Genomic DNA, 20,044 nt, shown 5'->3' with positions numbered 1-20,044 from the left:
ATTCCCCACACATCACTGCCGCGTGCAGCTCAGTTGGTGAATGTCACCTCGAACCAGTGGGGTCGGCCCCACCGTGGAGGGGCGAACACTCAGCACTCACGATTCCTTTCCATCTGCTCACCTTCTCTGCCATCCCTTTGCTGGCCCCATGCCCGTTCTCCAAGGACGGAGGGGGCCTGCCCACTCACCATCTCTAACCTTTCTGCCCTCAGTCTGGTCTCTGACGATTAGGATGGGTCTTCCCAGCAGACTGGGGCTGGTTCGCTCCAGGGCACGAGGGCAATATCTGTGTCATGTAAGAGATACAGATGTACGTCGCCGCTGCCCTTCAAGCCGGGGGTCCTATTCCGCGTATCCTGAGAATGACTCTCACGTTCAAACTTGAAAAAACTCTACAAGGGATCCTCACCTGCCCAGCTGGGTGGAAGCTACGGAATCCTACTCTACACATTTACAGGCAAGGGCCGTGAAGTGTTTTAGACGCAATCCACAGTCCCGCAGATTTTGTTCACCGGAATCCTGCTGAGTGTCACTGAATTGCATTTTGCACCAAGATTTCTGTGCGGATCGGAATCTGGGCTTCTGCTGGTGTCTTCCTTGTTTACGCCATTGATCAGGGCTTGACAAACTGTAACCATGACAGCCACGTCCGGCCAAGCCCGTCCACGTGTGAAGTTGTCCGTGTCACTCTCAAGCCACCAGGGAAGATTCTAGTTGTTGTGTCAGAAACTACAGGATCTGCAGAGTCTAAAATATTTTACTGTCTGGTCCTTTGCAGAAAGAGGCTGCCCACCCTTGTTCTAAAGGACTATTTTTCTGCAAAATAGCATGCCATGTACTCTTTGTGTCCGAGGGAAACAGAACGCCAGCCCGTCACTGCCGGGCTCCCTGGGAATGCCTGCCTCACTCACAGAGTGTCTTGCTTTCTTTCCTCCTTAGACTCACGTCCCCCCATCACCTCCGCCGGTGAGCCAGAGGGCCTGACCGTCCGTCCTCTCCCATCCCCGCCCGCCCCTCCTGCCGAGAACAAGCCCCGCGATGACTGAGGTGAGCGTCCGTTTTGTTCTGGCCGGGAGGGTCGTGTCGCTCGGTCGTGGCTCCCCGCAGGTCACACGACAGCTAGCTCTACCTTCGTTCACCTTCTAGGAGGCGATGAATCTCAGCGCCGGCTTCAACTTCAGCGAGGACTACTTTGGGTCGGGCAACAGTTCGGACTACTCAGCTGATGGTGACAGCTTCCTGTGCTCCCTGCAGGAGGTCCGGAGCTTCTCCGGGCTCTTCGTGCCCGTGGCCTACTCCCTGATCTGTGTCTTTGGCCTGCTGGGCAACGTCTTGGTGGTGGTCACCTTTGCTTTTTACAAGAAAGCCAAGTCCATGACGGACGTGTACCTCTTGAATATGGCCATCGCGGACATCCTGTTCGTCCTCACCCTGCCGTTCTGGGCCGTGAGCCACGCCACTGGCGAGTGGGTGTTCAGCAATGCCACGTGCAAGCTGATGAAGGGCCTCTACGCCGTCAACTTCAACTGCGGGATGCTGCTCCTGGCCTGCGTCAGCCTGGACCGCTACGTGGCCATCGTGCAGGCCACCAAGTCCTTCCGGCTGCGGTCCCGCACGCTGGCGCACCGCAGGGCCATCTGCCTGCTGGTGTGGGCGGCCTCGGGGCTCATCTCCGTCTGGACCTTCGTGTTCAACCAGAAGTACCAGGTGCAGGACAGCGCCGTGTGCGAGCCCCGCTACCACGAGGGCTCCGACCCCATCAGGTGGAAGCTGCTCGTGCTGGGGCTGCAGCTCCTCTTTGGCTTCTCCATCCCGCTGCTCTTCATGACCTTCTGCTACGCGCTCATCGTCAGGACCCTGGTGCAGGCCCAGAACTCCAAGCGGCACAAGGCCATCCGCGTGATCATCGCGGTGGTGCTGGTGTTCCTGGCTTGTCAGATCCCCCACAACATGGTGCTCCTGGTGACGGCCGCGCAGCTGGGCAGGATGAACCGCTCCTGCCACGGCCAGAAGCTGCTGGGCTACGCCACCAACGTCACCGAGGTCCTGGCCTTCCTGCACTGCTGCCTCAACCCCGTGCTCTATGCCTTCATCGGACAGAAGTTTAGGAGCTACTTTCTGAAGATCGTGAAGGACCTGTGGTGTGTGCGGCGGCGGCGGAAGTCCCCGGGCTTCTCCTGCTCCAGGCTGCACTCGGAAAGCTTCGTCTCCAGGCAGAACAGCGAGACCGCGGACAACGAGAACGCGTCGTCCTTCACCATGTGAGCGGCCCGGAGCAGGCCCGAGGTCTGGGGGACTGCGGACATGGGCTCGGGACCCCGGGGGTCCCCTGTGGTTGGCCTTCCCCAAAACGGACCCATGGGACTACGAATCAGACATTTTCGGGAATATTCGTGAAGTATCTCGTGAGCATGACCTCTCCTGATCACAGCAAAACGCACAGGGTTGGGAAACCCAAGATGGAAAAAAAATCACGTAAGAGCCCTTGCACCCCTCATCTTAGGCAGAAGGTGGAACATTCCACCCGAGCTGGCCAAGTGGTGTGGAGAGATGGACGGTGGCTGGGTGAGCACCAGTGTCCATTGTCACCGAGGATAAGGAAGACGAGGTGGTAACAGGCCATCGGGAAAGGGCAGGCTTGCTTTATTTCCCCGGGGAAGTGTTCTCTGCAGTCGCCGATTCTCTGAAAGTCAGATAGGCAGAGCTCCATGAGCCGCATTCTAACGGCACACACTCAGCACACAGAGGGCTACGTGACTATTGTCAGACAAATCACAGTGAAATTGGGGGTCACAGTGCAGTTTAGAATGTAAGGTGTTTAAATTACCTTCTTTTAAAAAGCACAAGGAAGCTTCCCCAAGACGATACAGAAAGGGCTTTGGTCCCACATCCACGGAAGCGGAAGCAGCCCCTGAAGCCAAGGGCATCCTTGGAAGGATGCCAAGGGCTGGGCTCCTTCCCTCTCTGCTTCTGGCTTTGGTTTTTACCCAAAGTCTGAGGTTGATCATGGAATCCGATTTTAACAACTGCCTTCAACTTCTAGAAAGTTCCTAGAACTCAAGCTTTGAGAGTGTAAACACATGAACACAAGTAGAAAAAAAACCCCACCACATTACAAAAATGCAGGCGTGCGTTAGAAGGTACTGACGGGAGTTACAAAGATGCTGACATGTATAGCCTGGAGATATCTGTTATTGAAACTTTCTGCCGTTCTCATGAGCTTGACGTGCACCTCTGTATGAAATTCAAAGTGCCATCTTAGGGTCCCGAGTCTGTATGTCTCAAACATCATTTTGGCTTTGCAAAATGAAGGCTTTTGGTGCATGAAGTGGGAACAGTTTTCCAGAATCAGGGATCCGACTTGGGAGCTGAGGTGTTCCGGGGTCGGCCGCCCTCCCAGGCTGTAAGCGTGGGTTCCCGTGTGCAGAGCCCGGCGGCCGACTTGCATGCATGCCCCTTGCGGGTCCCGGATGCGCTCAGAGGATGTAGGGAGAGAAGTTCGTGTCTCTAAGCAGGAAATAGCTCGCTTACTGTGACACAGCTGGAAATCATCTCTTCTGTATAATTTGAATTTTCAGAAAAGTGAAGCTTCTTTATGCAACAGTCCATTTAATTTCAGCCGTACTGAATAAAAGTGTTTCTAAAGTAGGATACAGACTTAATTTTGCCCAATATCATCATTGTTTCTTGCTGTTTGGTGTGAGACGTGTCAGTGCCCTCGGAGACACAGAACCGTGTGGGTTTTGGTCCGTTATTAAGGGGCTCCAGATGGCTCTTTAACGGTTCTGGTATCTTTTTTTCATTGGTTTCCCCAGATGTCCTCCCAGCGTCCGGCTCTGACTGGACCTTGCGTGTGTCTGCTGGTGACTGGTGCTTGGCCCTTTGCAAACCCCATTCCACTATGTTCTCTGGTCAGACGGGGCGGTGCCTCAGGGACGGTGACTCAGGACTTATTAGTCTGTTGTTAATAAATGAACTGTATACACGGGCCTACCTTTGTCACACACTCACGTGTATGTTCAAATATGATCACAGCAGCTTGTGCTGACCAGAAGATGATTTCTCTTGGTTCCTCGTACAAAGTAGTTGATCAATTATTTTTAGATAAAAGAGATTTTCCTATACTTCGTACTTCTCGAAAAAGGTGAAAATTTGGGCATTGTGTCACCTGCAAATGATCCACCTAGATGGCAGGTGTTTAACTGTCACCTTGCACACTGCATTCTAGTTGCTTCTGAACAGATCGGCTAGTTTTAAAATGAGGCCAGAAAAGTATAATATTTTCAAATCCCTTTAAGATTTCTGACATCATGTGCGATGTCCAGGAACTCTTGGCGGTATAGGCACAGAGAATCTGGTCTAAATGACTCCAAAGTAGATGCTAATCGTATATTAGTGTCTTAGTTTGGGAAGGCACCCTGATGAGGTACCCCAGACCCCGGGCTGGCAACATAGACGCTCACTGTCTTGCAGTCCCGGAGCCTGGAAATCTGCGGTCCAGGTGTGGGCCGGTGTGGCCTCTCTCTGGGCAGGCAGACAGGCTCGGTCTCCCTGTGTGCTCACTGGGTCTTCCCTCTCTGCTCCTCTGTGTGTGTGTCCTGACCTGCTTATCTTATAAGGACACCCGTCACCCTAACCGACCTCATTTTACCGTCATCAGCTCGGTGAAGGCCCGTCTCCAAATACAGTCCCAGGCTGAAGAATGAAAGGCCAGGACTCCAGCATGTGAGTTCGGGGGACACAATCCAGCCCATAACCACGTTTTCTGCAGGGAGAGCAGCTTTTCATATTAAAGTTAATTTCAAATACTTGAGAGTTGTTTTTTTTTTTTCCAGGTAGTTTCTTCCTTTCGAATAAGGTGTGTTCCAAATATCCATTTCCACCCCAGTTTCTCAGATTTTCAGATGCACATCCCCAGGGAATGAAAGTGAGAAAAGACAGACCACGCCCACTATTGAACCTGCGCTCCCTCGTGACTGAGCCCCAGCACGCCCCGCCCCGGGGGCAGCACTTTCTCTGGGGAGGGCTCAGTGCCCTGATTTTAGAAACTGGTCTGCTGGGTCCCAGCCTCAGGCTCCGCGGCTGTGCCTGTGCCGTGGGACTTTTCCCAAACCCGCCTCCTCCGGGGGCGTGGCATGGAGGCAGCTGTGCAGCAGAAGGTGCTGGTTGTGGTGCCCGTGGGACCCTATTCTACAACCCCCCCCAACGTGTGCAAGAAGGGCGCTCCTGCTTCTGAGGTCAGAGTGGCCTCTGCAATCAGGGATTCTGGGATATCTTGTTACGGTGCCTTCCCAAACTACGTTAATACACAATTAGCATAAACTCCACAGTCCTGCAGACTCTCTTCTGACTCCTGGTAGACAATCCAAGAGGGTCGGGAGGATGCTCTCGTCCTCAACTCCAGGCTGTCCTCTTGGTGTAAAGGAGCTGCTGTAGCTCCCCCCATCACATTTCCATCCCAGCCAAGAGAAAAAGGAAAAGGGGAAAGTAGGTGGCAGGTGGCCTGGTGTTTCATGGGACAATCTGAAAGTTGTGGAAATCACTTCTTCCCAAACTAGTGGCCTTTGCTTAGCTATGGGGCTGCTAGCAGGTAGGAGAAAGCTGGGGAAAAGTCCTCGACTGGCTGTCTGCGTGCCCACCTCCCTGGAAAAACACTGAACACACAGTAATTCTGTTACTATGCGAGACAGGGCCAGGGACGCCAGAAGAGGACCTGCCGGGGCAGGGGCAGCTGGACAGCTCACTTGAGGGAGGAAAGGACAGAGGCCGGGCTTCCCGCAGCCACGGCGGGAGTCAGAGCGCAGGGAGAGGCGGGGTCTCCACTGAGGCCCCCAGTGGAGGACGACAGCCCAGCAGGTTCTCTCCCACGTCCCACGGAGGAGCCCCCAGGCATCCGCGTTCTCAGTCCACGGGCTCAGAGCACTGGATTTGGAAAGAGGGTTACTGTTCGAATAAGCACTCTTCATTCCTCTGCCTCCTCTTGAGAGATTAACTGGGTTGAGTTCAACGTGACACTTTGGGATCTTTTTCCGGAGCCTGGCCTGTAGGCTGGGGAGGCTGCCAGGACTAAGGCCCCAGGGAGATGGCAGGGCTGCGCCCAGCTCCTCGGCGGGGCACTTTCGCCCCCTTGTGGCCACATGTGGTATTTGTAGGCCCGCGCAGGCTCAGGACCCTTTGCCGGGTTCTTGGCGGGTTCTTGGCGGGTTTCAAGCAGGTGCAGCGAGCCTTTAAACTTTACACTCAAAAACCAGATAATCACAGAAAATCTGCCCATCAAAAAATGGGAAGGAGACATGAACAGACACTTCTTCAATGGAGACATACAAAATGGCTATCAGACACATGAAAAAATGTTCATCATCACTAGCCATCAGGGAGATTCAAATTAAAACCACATTGAGATATCACCTTACACCAGTTAGAATGGCCACAATCAACAAAACGGGAAACAACATGTGTTGGAGAGGATGTGGAGAAAGGGGAACCCTCTTACAATGTTGGTGGGAATGCAAGTTGGTGCAGCCACTTTGGAGAACAGTGTGGAGATTCCTCAAGAAATTAAAAATAGAGCTTCCCTACGACCCTGCAATTGCACTCCTGGGTATTTACCCCAAAGACACAGATGTCGTGAACAGAAGGGCCATCTGTACCCCAATGTTCATAGCAGCAATGGCCACGGTCACCAAACTGTGGAAAGAACCAAGATGCCCTTCAACGGACGAATGGATAAGGAAGATGTGGTCCATATACACTATGGAGTATGATGCCTCCATCAGAAAGGACGAATACCCAACTTTTGTAGCAACATGGACGGGACTGGAGGAGATGATGCTGAGTGAAATCAGTCAAGCAGAGAAAGTCGGTTATCACATGGTTTCACTTATTGTGGAGCATAACGAATAGCATGGAGGACAAAGGGAGATGGAGAGGAGAAGTGAGTTGGGGGAAATGGGATGGGGAGATGAACCAGGAGAGACTGTGGACTCTGAGAAACAGGGTTTTGTGCGGGAGGACGGTGGGGGGAAGGGCGAGCCTGGTGGTGGGCATTATGGAGGGCACGGATTGCAGGGGGCACTGGGTGTGGCACATAAACAATGAATCTTGGATTACTGAAAAAATGAAATAAAATTTTTTTAATAAATAAAATTACTTCCTTGTTATATAAAAATATAGAGACAAATAGACATCTTGGGACATTAATAACTAACGAAAGCTCCCATTATGTTATTCCTCTTTTTCCAGTCCTCCGGTTGTCCTTTATTTTAGGATCTAAATTTAAAAATCCCTGTTATTGCCCATTTAAAATTTTTTAATATATTTTTTAAATAAACACATAATGTATTATTAGCCCCAGGGGTACAGGTCTGTGAATGGCCAGGTTTACACACTTCTCAGCACTCACCGTAGCACACGCCCTCCCCAGTGTCCATAACCCCCTCTGTTAATGCCCACTTGCAAGCCCTGAGCAGTCCCACGTGATTGCAGAAAATGAGCTGCAGCGTTAGTTCGTCTTGTGGGAAACAGCCCCAAAGTGTCCGGCTGGTCTCCGTAAGCTCAGTCCTGCGTAACCTACCGGACGGTCACCAGCATCCTAAAGGACATCCCTGTCTGCCTTCTGGCCAATCCAGGTCAAGGCCGGTGAGATTGCACCCGAAACAGGCTCGGAACCGGCCCTCGGCGGACCGGGAATCTGTCCGGGCGCCTTCACGTCTCTCTTCACCCACTATCTTTCCCCGAACTCACACCATCATTCTCCCTAAACTTAGAGCAAATAAAGGGCTTCACGGTAATTTTTTCAAGTCCTCGAAAAGATAAATTTACCGTCAAAAACAAGTGTGCAAAGTGGAGGAGCGTGAGGGCGCGAACGGCAAGGAGCTGGCGCTGCGCGGGTCCGCGGCCGGCGGGCTGGTGTCCCCCGGGCTCCGCGCCGCGCGTCCCTGCGACAGCGCCGCGTCTCGCTGCTGCGCGCGCGCGACGTTTGCTGGAGATTTGCTTTGTGCGTGAGTCGTGCGACGATGCTGGGAACACGGCGGACACTGGAGGGCGGCCTCCCGCGAAGCGCCCGGCTCTGTACCGCGCAGGCGCATTGAGAGCCCCCGCCCCCCGCGCTCCCCCCCGCGCTCCCCCCCGCGCCCCGCCCCCCGCGCCCCGCCCCCCGCCCCGCCCCCCGCCAAGGTAACAAAGTAGCTTCGAGGTATGTGGGAGCATGTAACGCTTGAAGGCCCGGGGATACACTTCCTGCTTGCGGGAATACACAAAAGGGAAAGTAACAAAGTAGGCAACGGAGACTCAATGTTAAAATGTCAGTTCCAAGGGGAAAGAGGCGTAAAACAGAGAGACTCCAGATAACCTTCATAGCGCCTCATGAGTGGACATGCACAAAAATAAGCGAAGGGCCTTCAGATCTGGTATTTTTAATTGGAGAAGATTTATTTGCAGTGACTAAATCTATTTTACAGAAAAAGAATATACACAATGAATAGAGTCTTTTATCTTTTACTAGATCCTCTACAACGGGTAGAAAACCCTTGAGATAATTACTAAATTTAAATCTGATTGCTGGATTGCCACAGTAGACTTTTAAAATTGCCTTTAATACTCATGTAATAGTAGATTGACTCTTTTTTTATGATTTATTTATTTATTTATTGTTATGTGACTACCTATGTTTTGGTTTTCCGGTGTTTTCTTGTTTGTTTTGGTCTTGCTGTATGCATATGTGTTTATAAACGTGTATTTGTTTTACAAAGGATTTAGAAAATTAGTATCTACATATACTTTAAAGTATATATTTTAGGACACTTTTTAGGGTATTCTAAAGTAATAAAAATCGTCTTTTTTTTTTTTTTAAAGGAAGAGATATAATCTCCTACTCACCAGAAATTAATTCTAAAATTCTTAAACTAACCCTCATTTTGTTAGCTTTCTGAATTCTGGGGCTATCTGGTTTGTCGCCGCCCAGTTGTCGGGACACAGAGGAGTAGCGTACCGTTTGGGCGAGTCACCATGCCTGGAGGATCCTAGGGCTTCTGGTCTGTGCGGTGCGATGGGAGATGTACACGGGACCCCTCTGCAGAGCCCTTGTCAAAAGTTGCCAGTGCCACGGGGGAAGGGGGACTCAGGAGCCTAGTTTTAGTTTTGGGAAGAGCCTCTCAAAGGAGCCGTCCCTCAGTCACGTGGAGAGGGTCACGCAGTGGCTACCAGCGGGTCCAGGAGTGGGGTCTCTGGGGTTTCCACTATGGAAATGTGCATGACCCTGATAGTCGGTCATCAGCTGTTGGTCCCGTCCTGTCGAAGCTCTCCGGGGGCTGCAGGTGACGTAGCCCTGTGGCAAACACCACGCACCCCACTGCCTTCAGCCAGAACAGCTGACTCTGTTCTAGCCAGAGATACTGGGTACCAGTGTGGGCATCATCCTGGGTGCGGCAGAAGCCCCAGGGGCCGGTGCACCCCTCGGCGCTCCAATGTGAGCAAGACAACAACGTGTCTGAGCCAACCTGCCTTTTATTGTTACTATTACAGGGCTTAGCCCGTCCAAGTGTCACATCACCCAGGCCTGGCGCTTCCCCTCCCCACAAGGGCGCTTCCCACCCCACAGGCTCCACCTTCCTCCCCGGCTCTCCTCCCACGCTCCCCTCCCCCTCCCAGCCTTGGCGGGCAGAGCCCCAGAGGGCGTTGTGGGCAGAGAGAGCCCTGCCTTTTTCCACAAAGGGGGCAAAGATGTCTGCAGTGGGTTGATTATTGGTCTGAGAGCTTCTCCCCAGTATCCCATAGCTGCCCCTGGTCACGGCCCCTCATGGGTCTCGCACACTCCTGACCCTCTGGCTTTTAAGCCGTGGTTAGTAATAATAATAAGCCGAGCACAGACGTGGGCACCTGTTTTGAATGGCACATTTCACAGAGAAGTGGCTTGGTAGGTTTGATGTGGCTTCCTGCTCTCCCCGGGATGCCCATACCCTGGGCACCCCCCCTTGGGTGCTAAAGAATCGGTCAGTATCTGCCAACCGAAGGAGACACTTGGGCCAGCCACTCACCAGGCAGCTCCAGCACCCCAGGCTTCTCCGGGCTGTTGACGGTCTCTATGGTTACCAAGGCAGCCAGCAGCTCTCCAAAGGATGTGGAGCAGGGTGGGCACAACCTCCAGTGCCTGGGAAGCCCCTTCCCACCAGGAGATGCAAAGCTGAGGTCTGAATGAGATCAGGGGTCCTGATTGTAGGGGCCGTGTGCCCCCCCCAACCGAGGATGGCAGACTCGGTCTCCCTCTCTGCTCATGACCCTCTTTTTTTTCTTCCCCCAGGATTTTATTTATTTGTCGGAAAGACAGAGAGAGAGAGCGAGAGTACAAGCAAGGGGCAGGGGCAGAGGGAGAGGGAGAAGCAGACTCCCTTCTAAGCAGGGAGCTGGATCCCAGGACTCTGGGATCATGACCTGAGCCTAAGGCAGAGGCTTCACTGACTGTGCCACCCAGGCGCCCCTCCTCTTCGTTTTCATCGTCCGGACCACTTAAATGTCAGGTGGGGAATTTAATTCTCAGACAATGAGATTACTAAGTCAGCACGGCTTCCAGGGAACGGCACTAGGCCATTTTCACAGTTTCCTTCCCTTAACTGCAGAGTGTTTGCTTTTGTATAACAGAAGTAAGCAGTGCGTTTTTCTAGACAGCTCGCTCTTAAATCTTCTTATGCTGGTTTTTGAAGTCAAAGAAACGCCATGTTTTGGAACCAAGCAAAAGCTCCAACAGCTTTTCGTGTGTTGTGGGTAAGATCACATAATCGCAGGAGCGTTCCCGGGTTATGAATTCGACTAACGGGTTGTTATGCAACTCATTGTTCTTCAACCTCAGAAGTGTGATCGCGCCCGAGTTCTAGTGAAAATGAGAAGGATGATTCATGGAAGGGTTGGGGGGTTTCCTCCATCGGAGAGCCGCTCACCCGCTGGCAGCCCGAGCCCACATCTCACGCCCTCCCCGGAGCCTCGCTCCCTGCGGCCTCGAGGAATCGTTTCCCAGAGACACGTTCATCTTCTCCAGAACGCGCGCCGCGCTCACACCCCGGCCTCCCACTCAGGCTCACGGGGGGTCTCTGCTGCCTGTGGTTTTTAAGTTTAGAAATATTTCTAACTTTAAAATATGCCTTTGGTGTGTTTTAACTGAAAACAGCGCTGAGCTCAGAGTTGGAGGTTCTCGCGCGCGGGTGTGAAACGAGGGTGGGCTCGTGGGGAGGCTTGGCTCTTTTTCTTGCTCGGGCCGGATCTGAAAAGTGTCCCACGAATGTGCTGGTGTCAAAGCAGAGGGAGCTTCAGGCCCGAGGTTGAAAACAAAGCCGCGGCTGTGTCCGTTTCCGTGTTTAGCGGTGCTGGACGGGCAGCCCCCGAGGCTAGATCTGGGGGTGATGCCTGTGCAGGGACCCTCTGAGGTGTGGGTCTGCTGCTTCTCCCTTCCTCTCTCCCGCACGGTCACCCGCCACACATGCTGGCTGCCCCCCCCCCGAGCCTGTCTGCAGGGGCTATGGGATCTGAGGGGCACCGGGCTGCCCCCTGCGCCGTCCCCTGCATCGGTCTCCCCCGCGTGCTTGTTCTCAGAAGCTGCCGCCACGCCAAGTGGGGACGGTGGCAGGAACGTCATGGCTCAGTTCCCCGGATTCAGAGTGACCCATCAGGGCCAACCGTCCTTTGTGAGCGAAAATGCAGAAAGCATTCTGTCTCCTTCCCCGGATGGACTGACGGAGGGGAGATTCCTGGGTGCTCCCCGCGGCCACAGTCTGGGGCCAGGAGCACTCCTGGGGAGGAGGGCCTGCGGGGCAGCTCGGAAATGCCGCCCCTTGATCTCCCCAGCCAGCGGGAGAGAGGCCGGGACACCTGGGGTGTGGGAGGGAAGGACGGATAGATGGACAGAAGGAGGGAAGGGATCGGTAGATGGGACGCTCGTGACGCTGGGAAGCCAGCCTCTTGCCCCAACGCCCACTGTGCCGTATTCAGTCAGTTTAATGTAAAAAGTAAGAATATAGTTTGGAGGGGCGCCTGGGGGGCTCAGCCGGTGAAGCGGCTGCCTTCAGCTCGGGTCATGATCTCCGGGCCCTGGGATCAAGCCCCTGCTTCTCCCTCTGCCACGCTGCTCCCCCTGCTTGTGTGCTCTCTCTCTCTCCCCCTCGTTCTCTGTCAAATCCATAAACAAAATCTTTAAAAAATTAAAAAACAATATAGTTTGGGCCAAATATTCCTGCTGCTGTCCTTGACTAGGACACTAAAAAACCGTTTCATGTTGTGGCGTACTTTGTGAACACAGTACAGGAGAGGGAAGCTGTGGAGCCGGGCTCGGTTAGCATCTCTGTGTTTCTAAGTTTTCTTTTCACCTCATCGTCTTAGTACTATTGAATTCTAAGCCAGCTTATTCCCCTTCCGAGGACATGCAGCCGTCTCCCATGGTCCTCGCAGGAGGTGGAATGAGGCAGCCAGCTGTGGGAAGGACTCCAGGTTCCAGAAGCCTTGGACTGGCAGCCCTAAGCGGCCGAGGAGGAAGGGGTTTGGTTGGGGCCCGGGGGCTGTCCTCCCGTCTGTAGCAGGAGAGCCGCCAGCATGAGGCTCACTCCCGGCTGCACGTGCCCAGCCCAAGAGGAGGAGCTGGGGTTTCATCTCGGAGTGTCCTGCTCCCTCAGGCCCAGTCCCGGGGCGCATCCCTGTCCATTCCTTAGAAATCCAGGGGCTTGCCTCGCGCTGTCCTCTAGTGACCAAAGCTCATCGCTCAAAGCCTCTCTTGGTTTCCTCCAGGTCCGCGCATCAGGCTGGCCTCTCGCGAGCCTTTGTCCACAGGGTGCACACACAGCTTTGTTAGCGACAAGCGGGTGTGCGGGGCCTCTGGGGGGTGCCCAGGACCAGGCATCCTCCCCTTACCCAGCTCGGCCTTCTCTCTCTCTACTTTCTCAGAGAGAACCCGCAGGGAATTCCGCGCTGCCTCAGTGCATCTGGGCCTGCCCGCAGGGGGACACTGGGGACGGTGGAGGACCGCAGCTCGCAGGGACCGATGCCAGCTTGCAAGGGGACACAAGGAGGTACAATGGGGCTGCGCTGGCGAATCAGCTGTGGAATGTTCTGGAATCAGGAATCCGCCGCGAGGGGCACCGACCCCACGGTGCTTAGCAAACATCCTGTCTCTCCTCCAGATGGCCGGTTAGCGGGACGCCCCCGGGGTAGGAGGAAAATCAAAATACAGGTAAGCGATGAAAGCCCAGGGGGAAGGCATAAGATCGAGAAGGTCCGGTAACACCATCACCCGCGACCCGTGCCTGACGCCCAGGCTCACGTCACTGTCTGGCCCACCGCTGACCTGCCCTCCGGCCACACTGCCGACCCCATGGGGCACCAGCTTGCTCAGCTGCAAACGGGAATCAGGACTTGCCCTGCCGACCCCCCAGGTCTTGCAAACGGAAAGGGGTTATTATTGCTACTCCGCGGGTGCATTTACTATTTTGGGCCGCGGGGTGTTACGGAAGCACAGCGTGCGCTTGTCTGCAATGTAGACCCTCTACACCCTCACACCCCCCGTGTGAAGGAGGGAGCTGGAGCCGCCGGGTCCGTGCAGGAGGGGCATCGCTGGGGCTGCGCTTGGAGGGTAGCAGCCGGATGCCGCGGGCGCAGGGGGAGCAGGTGCGGGCCGTCTGTGGGAGCCGGGCAAGGGGCGGCTGCTGGGGGCCGCTCAGCAGCGCTGGGGCGTGCGGAAGGGCTTGGGCTCTGTGGCCCCTCCATCCAGGCAAGGGCCCCTCTGACCCAATTCACAGGGGCGGTCCTGTGGCCGGTGCGTCCGAGGGGAAGGGTTACTGTGTGAGATCTCAGGCCCCCAGCGAGCCCCGGGCAGGCCTGGCTGTCGTGCGCGCACCCGGGGCAGGGTTTCCTGCTGGTCTCTGGGGTTCAGGGATTCTTCTGGTCAGAGTACGCATCCGCTCCGCACCCCAGAGGCTGGCGCTGTGGCCCTTCGCCCCAGAAACAGGTGCCAGGGCGGAGGGGGCGGCGCCGGGACCCTGAGCGTGCGCGTGAGACTGTGCAGTGGGGAAGCCACATGTGGACAGCGGCAGCGAATCCTCCGGGAGTGGCTGATAGACACACACGATCCTGTGGTCGCCCTGGACCCTACGCACTCGGAGGGGTTGGAGGCGGGTCTGGCGGGGACATGCGCACCCGCGGTCACAGCAGCACCGGGCGGGGGCACAGAGGTGGAAGCAACGCAGGCCGCACCCACGAGCAGACGCCCCGTCCAGGGCAGCGAGGAAGGAAATCTGACCCGCGCTCTGGCCTGGGAGTGCGTGCGCCGGGGAAGTGAGCCAGCAGCAGAAAGACAGAGCTGTGTCCCTGTTTGCTCGGGGCCCTGCGGGGCGAGGCGTCCCCAGAGATGGAAAGGAGGCTGGGGGAGGGGGTGCAGCAGAGGCAGGGCGGGGGCGGAGCTTACGGCTGAATGGGTCAGAGCGCCTGCTGGGGAAGATGGAAAGTTCTAGAGATGGACGGCGGTGATGGCTGCACCTCAGTGTGAATATCCTTGCTGCCCCTGCACCGTGACAAGACGGTTAAGATGGCAAATCTCACATGATGTACAACATACGGGTGTGTGTGTGTGTGTGTGTGTGTGCAAGGCTGGTGGTCTCGGGGACACGAACACTGGTGGTGTGTTCTAGAAGTCTCTGACAGTCGCTGACCCAACCTGCAGGGAGATACGCAGTTCAGGATCCCGAGCCCTAAATAAATCACAGTCTGACTCAATTAGTGGCAGAGGTGACTGTGGAAGTACAGAGGACAGGCTTTCTCCAGTTGTCATGTTTTCATCTGTATTAGTGTCTTCCTAGAATACCCTTTAAAGATATTTTAAGTTTGCCTCTGATCCAGAATTCCAAAGTATATTTTAATAAAACCGCTTAGATGATTAAGAAAGTTAATTTGTTAACTTTAAATCAGGTTAATTTGTTCATGTGTTTATTATTGATTCCACAAACATAGTCTGTGTCTGCCGTGTGCCAGGCCCTGTGCCCAGTGCTGGGGACACAAAGATAAGTGGACACTTTCCAAGCTTCAGGGAGGGGACACAGAGGGGAAAGCAGGTGCCAGCACCAGCGGGGGTGGGGGGCCTGCAGGGCCGGGCGGGGCAGGTAATGTGTGGGGTGCTGGAGGGTGTGGTCGGGGCTTTAGGAAGGGTCCGTCTCAAGGGATGGACCAGAAAGAGTGGATAGGGAGTAAGACAGAGCTTCGAATGTTCCCACACCTGGAGGGCTTCTGTTTAGCCAAGGAGGGATCCGTGGCCTACTGGATTTTAGGGGAAAAAATGACATTGAGAGAATTTGAAAACACTGATAGTCCCTTCTGAGTAGGGAATGAAACCCATCGCTCAGACTGGAACTCGGGCTGCTGGCCGTCCTTCCAGACAACGCTGAGATTTGCCAGACTCACAGACGAGACCGGGCACCTGCTGCATTAGAAGAAGCGCGTCAAAGGAGAAAAGAAAGCAAAACTCGCTCCTGACAGCAAAATCACTGTGGTTCTGGGGCCCATCGTTTGCTGCCTGCCCACACTTTCCTTCTGACTCATTTCCTTACTCAGAGAAAACAGTTTGGAGAAGGACAAGATCCCCCTTCCTCCCTGCATGTCTTCAAGAAGATAACTTTCTGAGGCTTCTGTGAGGAGAGTGACGGGACACATCCCCAGAGGCGGGGTCACTGGACCTGGAACCCGGCGACAGACAGAGACGTTGTCCCCTCCCAGAGATGTGTGGAATCATGCTCGGGGCCGACAGAAGCCTCACAGAAGATCGGAAAGGACATGCCAGAAAGAAAGCATCCTAACAAACCTTTGAGTTAGCAGACTAGTGCGACCTCCAGGTCACTGACCGCCTGTCCCGCCTCAGGCCCCGTGTTGGCAGTGCACAGGCAAACCGCTGTGTCCCCAAAGGGCACACAGTCTGCTCGGGGATTAAAGAAAGTCGAGGGACTAGACCGGTCACCTGAAAACGGCAGCGTCATACCTGAACGGGGGGCTGATGCTCGCCAGGCTCCGTGCTCCGCGTCTCATATGTGGTCTTCCCCACCCCGCACAATAGACCCACAGGTCGGGTGTTGTTACCCCATTTCACAGACCAGGGAAGTTCAGAGCAGCTGGGTGGTTTGTCCCAGGTCTCAAAGCTCGGAGTGGCAGAGCGGGGAGCCGACCCAAGGGCCCTGACCATGGCTACTCACCCAGGGCAGACGGCTCCGGCCGCACGTTCCCGGAGTTAACTAAGAGGCTCAAAAGCCCGGGGGTGTTGGGACTCCCCAGACTGACCGAGTCAGAAAGTTGGGTTTGGCCAAAGCCTCAGGGTGTTCTGAGAGATCCTGGGTCCCCCACCTGCCGGCGGGCAGGGCCAGAGAGGAGGACCAGCGCTCGGCTGGGATGAGACCCCCGGTCGCCCGGCTAATGAGCAGGGGTTGGGGGGAGGGAGTGCAGCCCACGGCTAAGCTCCTGGACAAAGCTGGCTCGCCTGGCAAGGAGCCCGGAGACAGCCCTGCCGGGAAGGTTCTGCAGAGCCTGGCGCTGGGCTGAGAGCCTGTTCAGGCGGCCGGTGTGGGCAGGGCCGCAGCCAGGTCTCCGGGGGGCTGTGTGGCCTCACAGCCTGATTTCCCCGAGCAGAGGGCACCAGCTCTCAGTGTCCATCTTTGGGGAAACGGTTAAGAAACATCTGGACAGGTTACGGGGGATCGAGTAAAGAAAGCCTGTGGGGAGTTTATCAAGACGTGGGAAAGGGTTGCGTTAAATGCTACATTTTTAACAAGTAGCGTCATGTGGGCCGGCATGTGCCCTGAGCCCACGGCAAGAACACAGGCGCGATGTAGACAGTGTGAGGGCAGAGAGTTTTATCCGAAGCTCCTGCATGCTTGTCGGCCGCAGATGCAGGCCAGACGCCTGACGTCCACCCACTGGAGGGGACTTGGCATCGGCCAGCAGCAGCCAGGCCCGCTGAGCGGGTTTGCTGCCCTCTGGGGACCGTGGTTGGCAGAGCACAGTGGCAGGGTCCCGGTCGCGTCGTAACTTTGCTTCCGAGAAGGTGCCTCCCTGGCAGGCGAACGATCCGAAGGGAGGGTTGCCATTTCTTCTGGCCTCAGGCACCATGTTTCCCCCTGGATGTTACCAAGGTCATGGGGCGGCCCGGAGAAAGGCGGGGTCTGTCTGCGTGGACGAGGCACTGCAGGTCCTGGAAGGCCACGGGCTGGGCCTCCTCACACACTAGGCCTTGTCCCTCCTCTAAGCATCTTGGGGCGTCCCTTCTGGGGCCAGGTTTGAACAGAGAACGAGACCAAGCAGTCAGAAAGGGGACTTTCAAACTGTTGTCACCCTCGTGAGCTCCCATTGTGGGGCATCGTTTAAGAGCATGACCTGAGACCATGCGGCCGTGGCACGAGAGCCGGGGCTGGGCTCAGGGGGGCCCCGGGCCCTGCCTGGCCTCCCGGGACTGGGCAGATCCCCGGGGGCCCCTCTGTGCCAGGTGGGCCCCGCTGTCAGGTGGAAAGCCCCGATTCACGTGCAGTTTGGTGCCTCACACCATGCGTTTCTCCGCGAGGCATTAACTACAGTGACTTCTCGGAGCCGGGAAGTCGAGCGAGTTTCAAAAGCATTTAGACATTCAGACCTCAAGAGAGACATTCTGGCAGCAGTTTTGAGAAATTTAGTGGGAAGGTGTTTCTTACAATAGACTAGGGGACCGTGCTGTCTCTCGCATCATGTGCCGTCTATGCAGACGAAGCGAAGTGCTCTCAACTGGAAACGCTATGTGCCAGCCAGAGCCGAGCCGGGAGCCCAGTGAGGTGCACATCCCACAACGTGGCCTTGAGCCCGGCCGGCCACTTTCCCGGGTCGGCCATCACAGGTCTGCGCAGCGGCGGGGGGAGCAGACTCCCGGGACAGGGAACGCGGACGACTCACCGAGACCAGACAGAGCGAGGGCAGCGCGGCTCAGCCTCCCGGCTCCCGTGACGGACCGCGAGAGCCCCTCCCATGAGAGCGCGGCGGCAGCCTGCTTCCAGGTCAGCATCGTTGTGGCTGGAAAGGAGCTCCGCTTGCTTCTCCGCTCTGCCGTGTGCTGGGGCAGGAGAGCAGAAGGAAATCCCGCAGACCTCATGGGTCCAAGCTTGGCCGCAGGGGTGCCGACGCATGAGTCCCGTTTCTTGGGGCGCGGCCTCAGTTTCCTCTCCCCGTGACCCTCAGCGCTGGTCGTCAGCGCTCAGATCCCCGCCCTTCCCGTGCCCCGGGCCCGGAGGGCTGGCCGGCCTCAGGAGTAGGAGTCTCTGATGTCCGCCGGGGCCTCGGTTTCCCTGCCGCGGCCTCTGAGGGTGTTGAAGACCTTGCGGTAGGAGCATCTGAAGGCGGGGTTGGAGAAGCAGTACAGCCCCGGGTTCAGCACGCTCTGCAGGTAGCTGAGGCCGTTGGCCACGTCAGACACGTGCACCGTCGCTCCCAGGACCCTGCAGCTGCCCGCGCTGCGGAAGACGGCCGCCAGGGTGCGGGCCAGGAAGCTGGGCAGGAAGCACAGTGCGAACAGGACCACGACCACCGCCACCAGCGCCCGGGCCCGCCGCAGCTTGGGCTGTCTGCCCGGCTCTCGCAGGCGCCTCCGGAGGGTCCTGATGACCCCGGCGTTGCAGAACAGGATGAGGCCGAAGGGGAGGATAAACTGCAGGACTTCCTGCCAGAGCGGCCTCAAGGACGCGCCTCCCTGGGGCTCCGGCCCGGGGCACGCGGCCTCCGAGGCGAACAGGAGGGTGAGGCCGAGCAGCAGCAGCCACACGAAGCCCGACACCCCCCAGGCCGCCCGCGGGGACAGGAGGTTGACCTTCAGCCGAGGGTGGACCACGCGGAAGTAGCGGTCCAGAGCCACGGCCGCGAGGAAGGCGACGCCCGCCCCGCGGCTGAGGACGCGCAGGAAGAGCAGGGTTTGGCACGACGCGCGTCCCCAGGGCCAGGTCTTGCGTCTCAGGTAGAAGGCGGCGTGGAAGGGCTGGCAGAAGGTCCGCAGGAGGTCGGCGGCGGCCAGGTTGAGCAGGTAGACGGCGTAGGGCTTCCACACCTTCAGGCGGAAGCAGAAGGTCCACAGCGCCACGGCGTTGCCCAGGAGGCCCAGCGCACACTCCAGCAGGAGCAGCGCGCCCACGGTCAGCTCCACGGCCGCGCTGGGCGCCGAGCAGTTGGCGGCGGGCATGGCCCCGCCGCTGGATCCTGCCTGAGAGCCGCGGGGCGCCGAGAGCCTGGGCTCCGGAGAGGCTCCTTCCCACGAAATGAGAGAAACGCGCTTTTTCCCGCCCCAGGGTATCTGCATGAGTTCTGCATTTTCTCAGCAAGAAAAAGTACTGAACCAGCATCAGTGTGAAGTCAAAAGCAAACTAAAATTTGTTTGGGGAAAGAGGATCAGAGGGGAGGGAAAAAACCCTTGCAGTTTTGTTCTGTTTTGTTTTGCCCTGAAAAGGGGAAATGGTGTTTCGCTTGATTTCATCCGGCATTTCGCTGGGCGCCGATGTCTGGGATGTCTGGGGAGCACAGGGACGCGCCGGCGGCCGCTGCCCCTGGAGCCTGAGCAGCTTCCGCACGCCTGGACGTCTCGTCCTTACACGGGTAGATCAGGATGGAAACCAAAGGCTTCTCTAGCTTGCATGTGCCTCGTAGGGAAGCCCCAGAGCAGGGACACTTCCTGAGGCTCTCCTGCGTGGGCTCCGTTTCACACGTGGGCACCCAGACCTGGTCCCGGGCATTGCAGAAGACGCTCTGGGTGGCCTGGTCTTCTCACTCACGGATGCCCACTTTCCGATTGTCTTTTTATTTTGTCCGGTTTTATTTTCTATTGAGGAGCTTCCCCTCCCTCCTACGAGACCTGGATTAGGACCTAGACCTGTCAGCCTCCATTGGCCTTGAGAGAAATAAAGTTGATGACTGGCCGAGATGCACAGATTCCACCAGAAAGTCAAGGTCATGAGATACAAGATGAATTCAGTCATCCCTTTCCATGGTGGACCATGCTTGACCTCGGTTCTGGCCTGTTCTTGACCCT

At 56.3% G+C, this 20,044-nt stretch overlaps 2 protein-coding genes across 2 annotated transcripts; one reads left to right on the top strand and one right to left on the bottom strand.

The window, feature by feature from the left end:
• The first annotated feature begins 1,038 nt into the window (after positions 1–1,038).
• Positions 1,039–3,179, top strand: CCR6 (C-C motif chemokine receptor 6). Its single transcript, XM_044234703.1, has 2 exons — positions 1,039–1,047; positions 1,147–3,179. Exons 1-2 carry the CDS (start codon positions 1,039–1,041, stop codon positions 2,263–2,265), a joined length of 1,128 nt encoding a protein of 375 aa, XP_044090638.1. The 3' UTR covers positions 2,266–3,179.
• A 15,095-nt stretch (positions 3,180–18,274) lies between these two features.
• Positions 18,275–19,361, bottom strand: GPR31 (G protein-coupled receptor 31). Its single transcript, XM_044234647.1, is given in 2 exon segments — positions 18,275–19,297; positions 19,299–19,361. Coding segments are annotated over 2 exon segments (1,086 nt in total).
• Positions 19,362–20,044: the final 683 nt, after the last annotated feature.

This window comes from Neovison vison, chromosome 1 (assembly GCF_020171115.1).
Source record: "Neovison vison isolate M4711 chromosome 1, ASM_NN_V1, whole genome shotgun sequence".
Lineage (NCBI taxonomy): Eukaryota > Metazoa > Chordata > Mammalia > Carnivora > Mustelidae > Neogale > Neogale vison.
The sequence above is the reverse complement of the archived record's forward strand: the minus strand, read 5'-3'. Positions and strand labels throughout refer to the sequence as shown.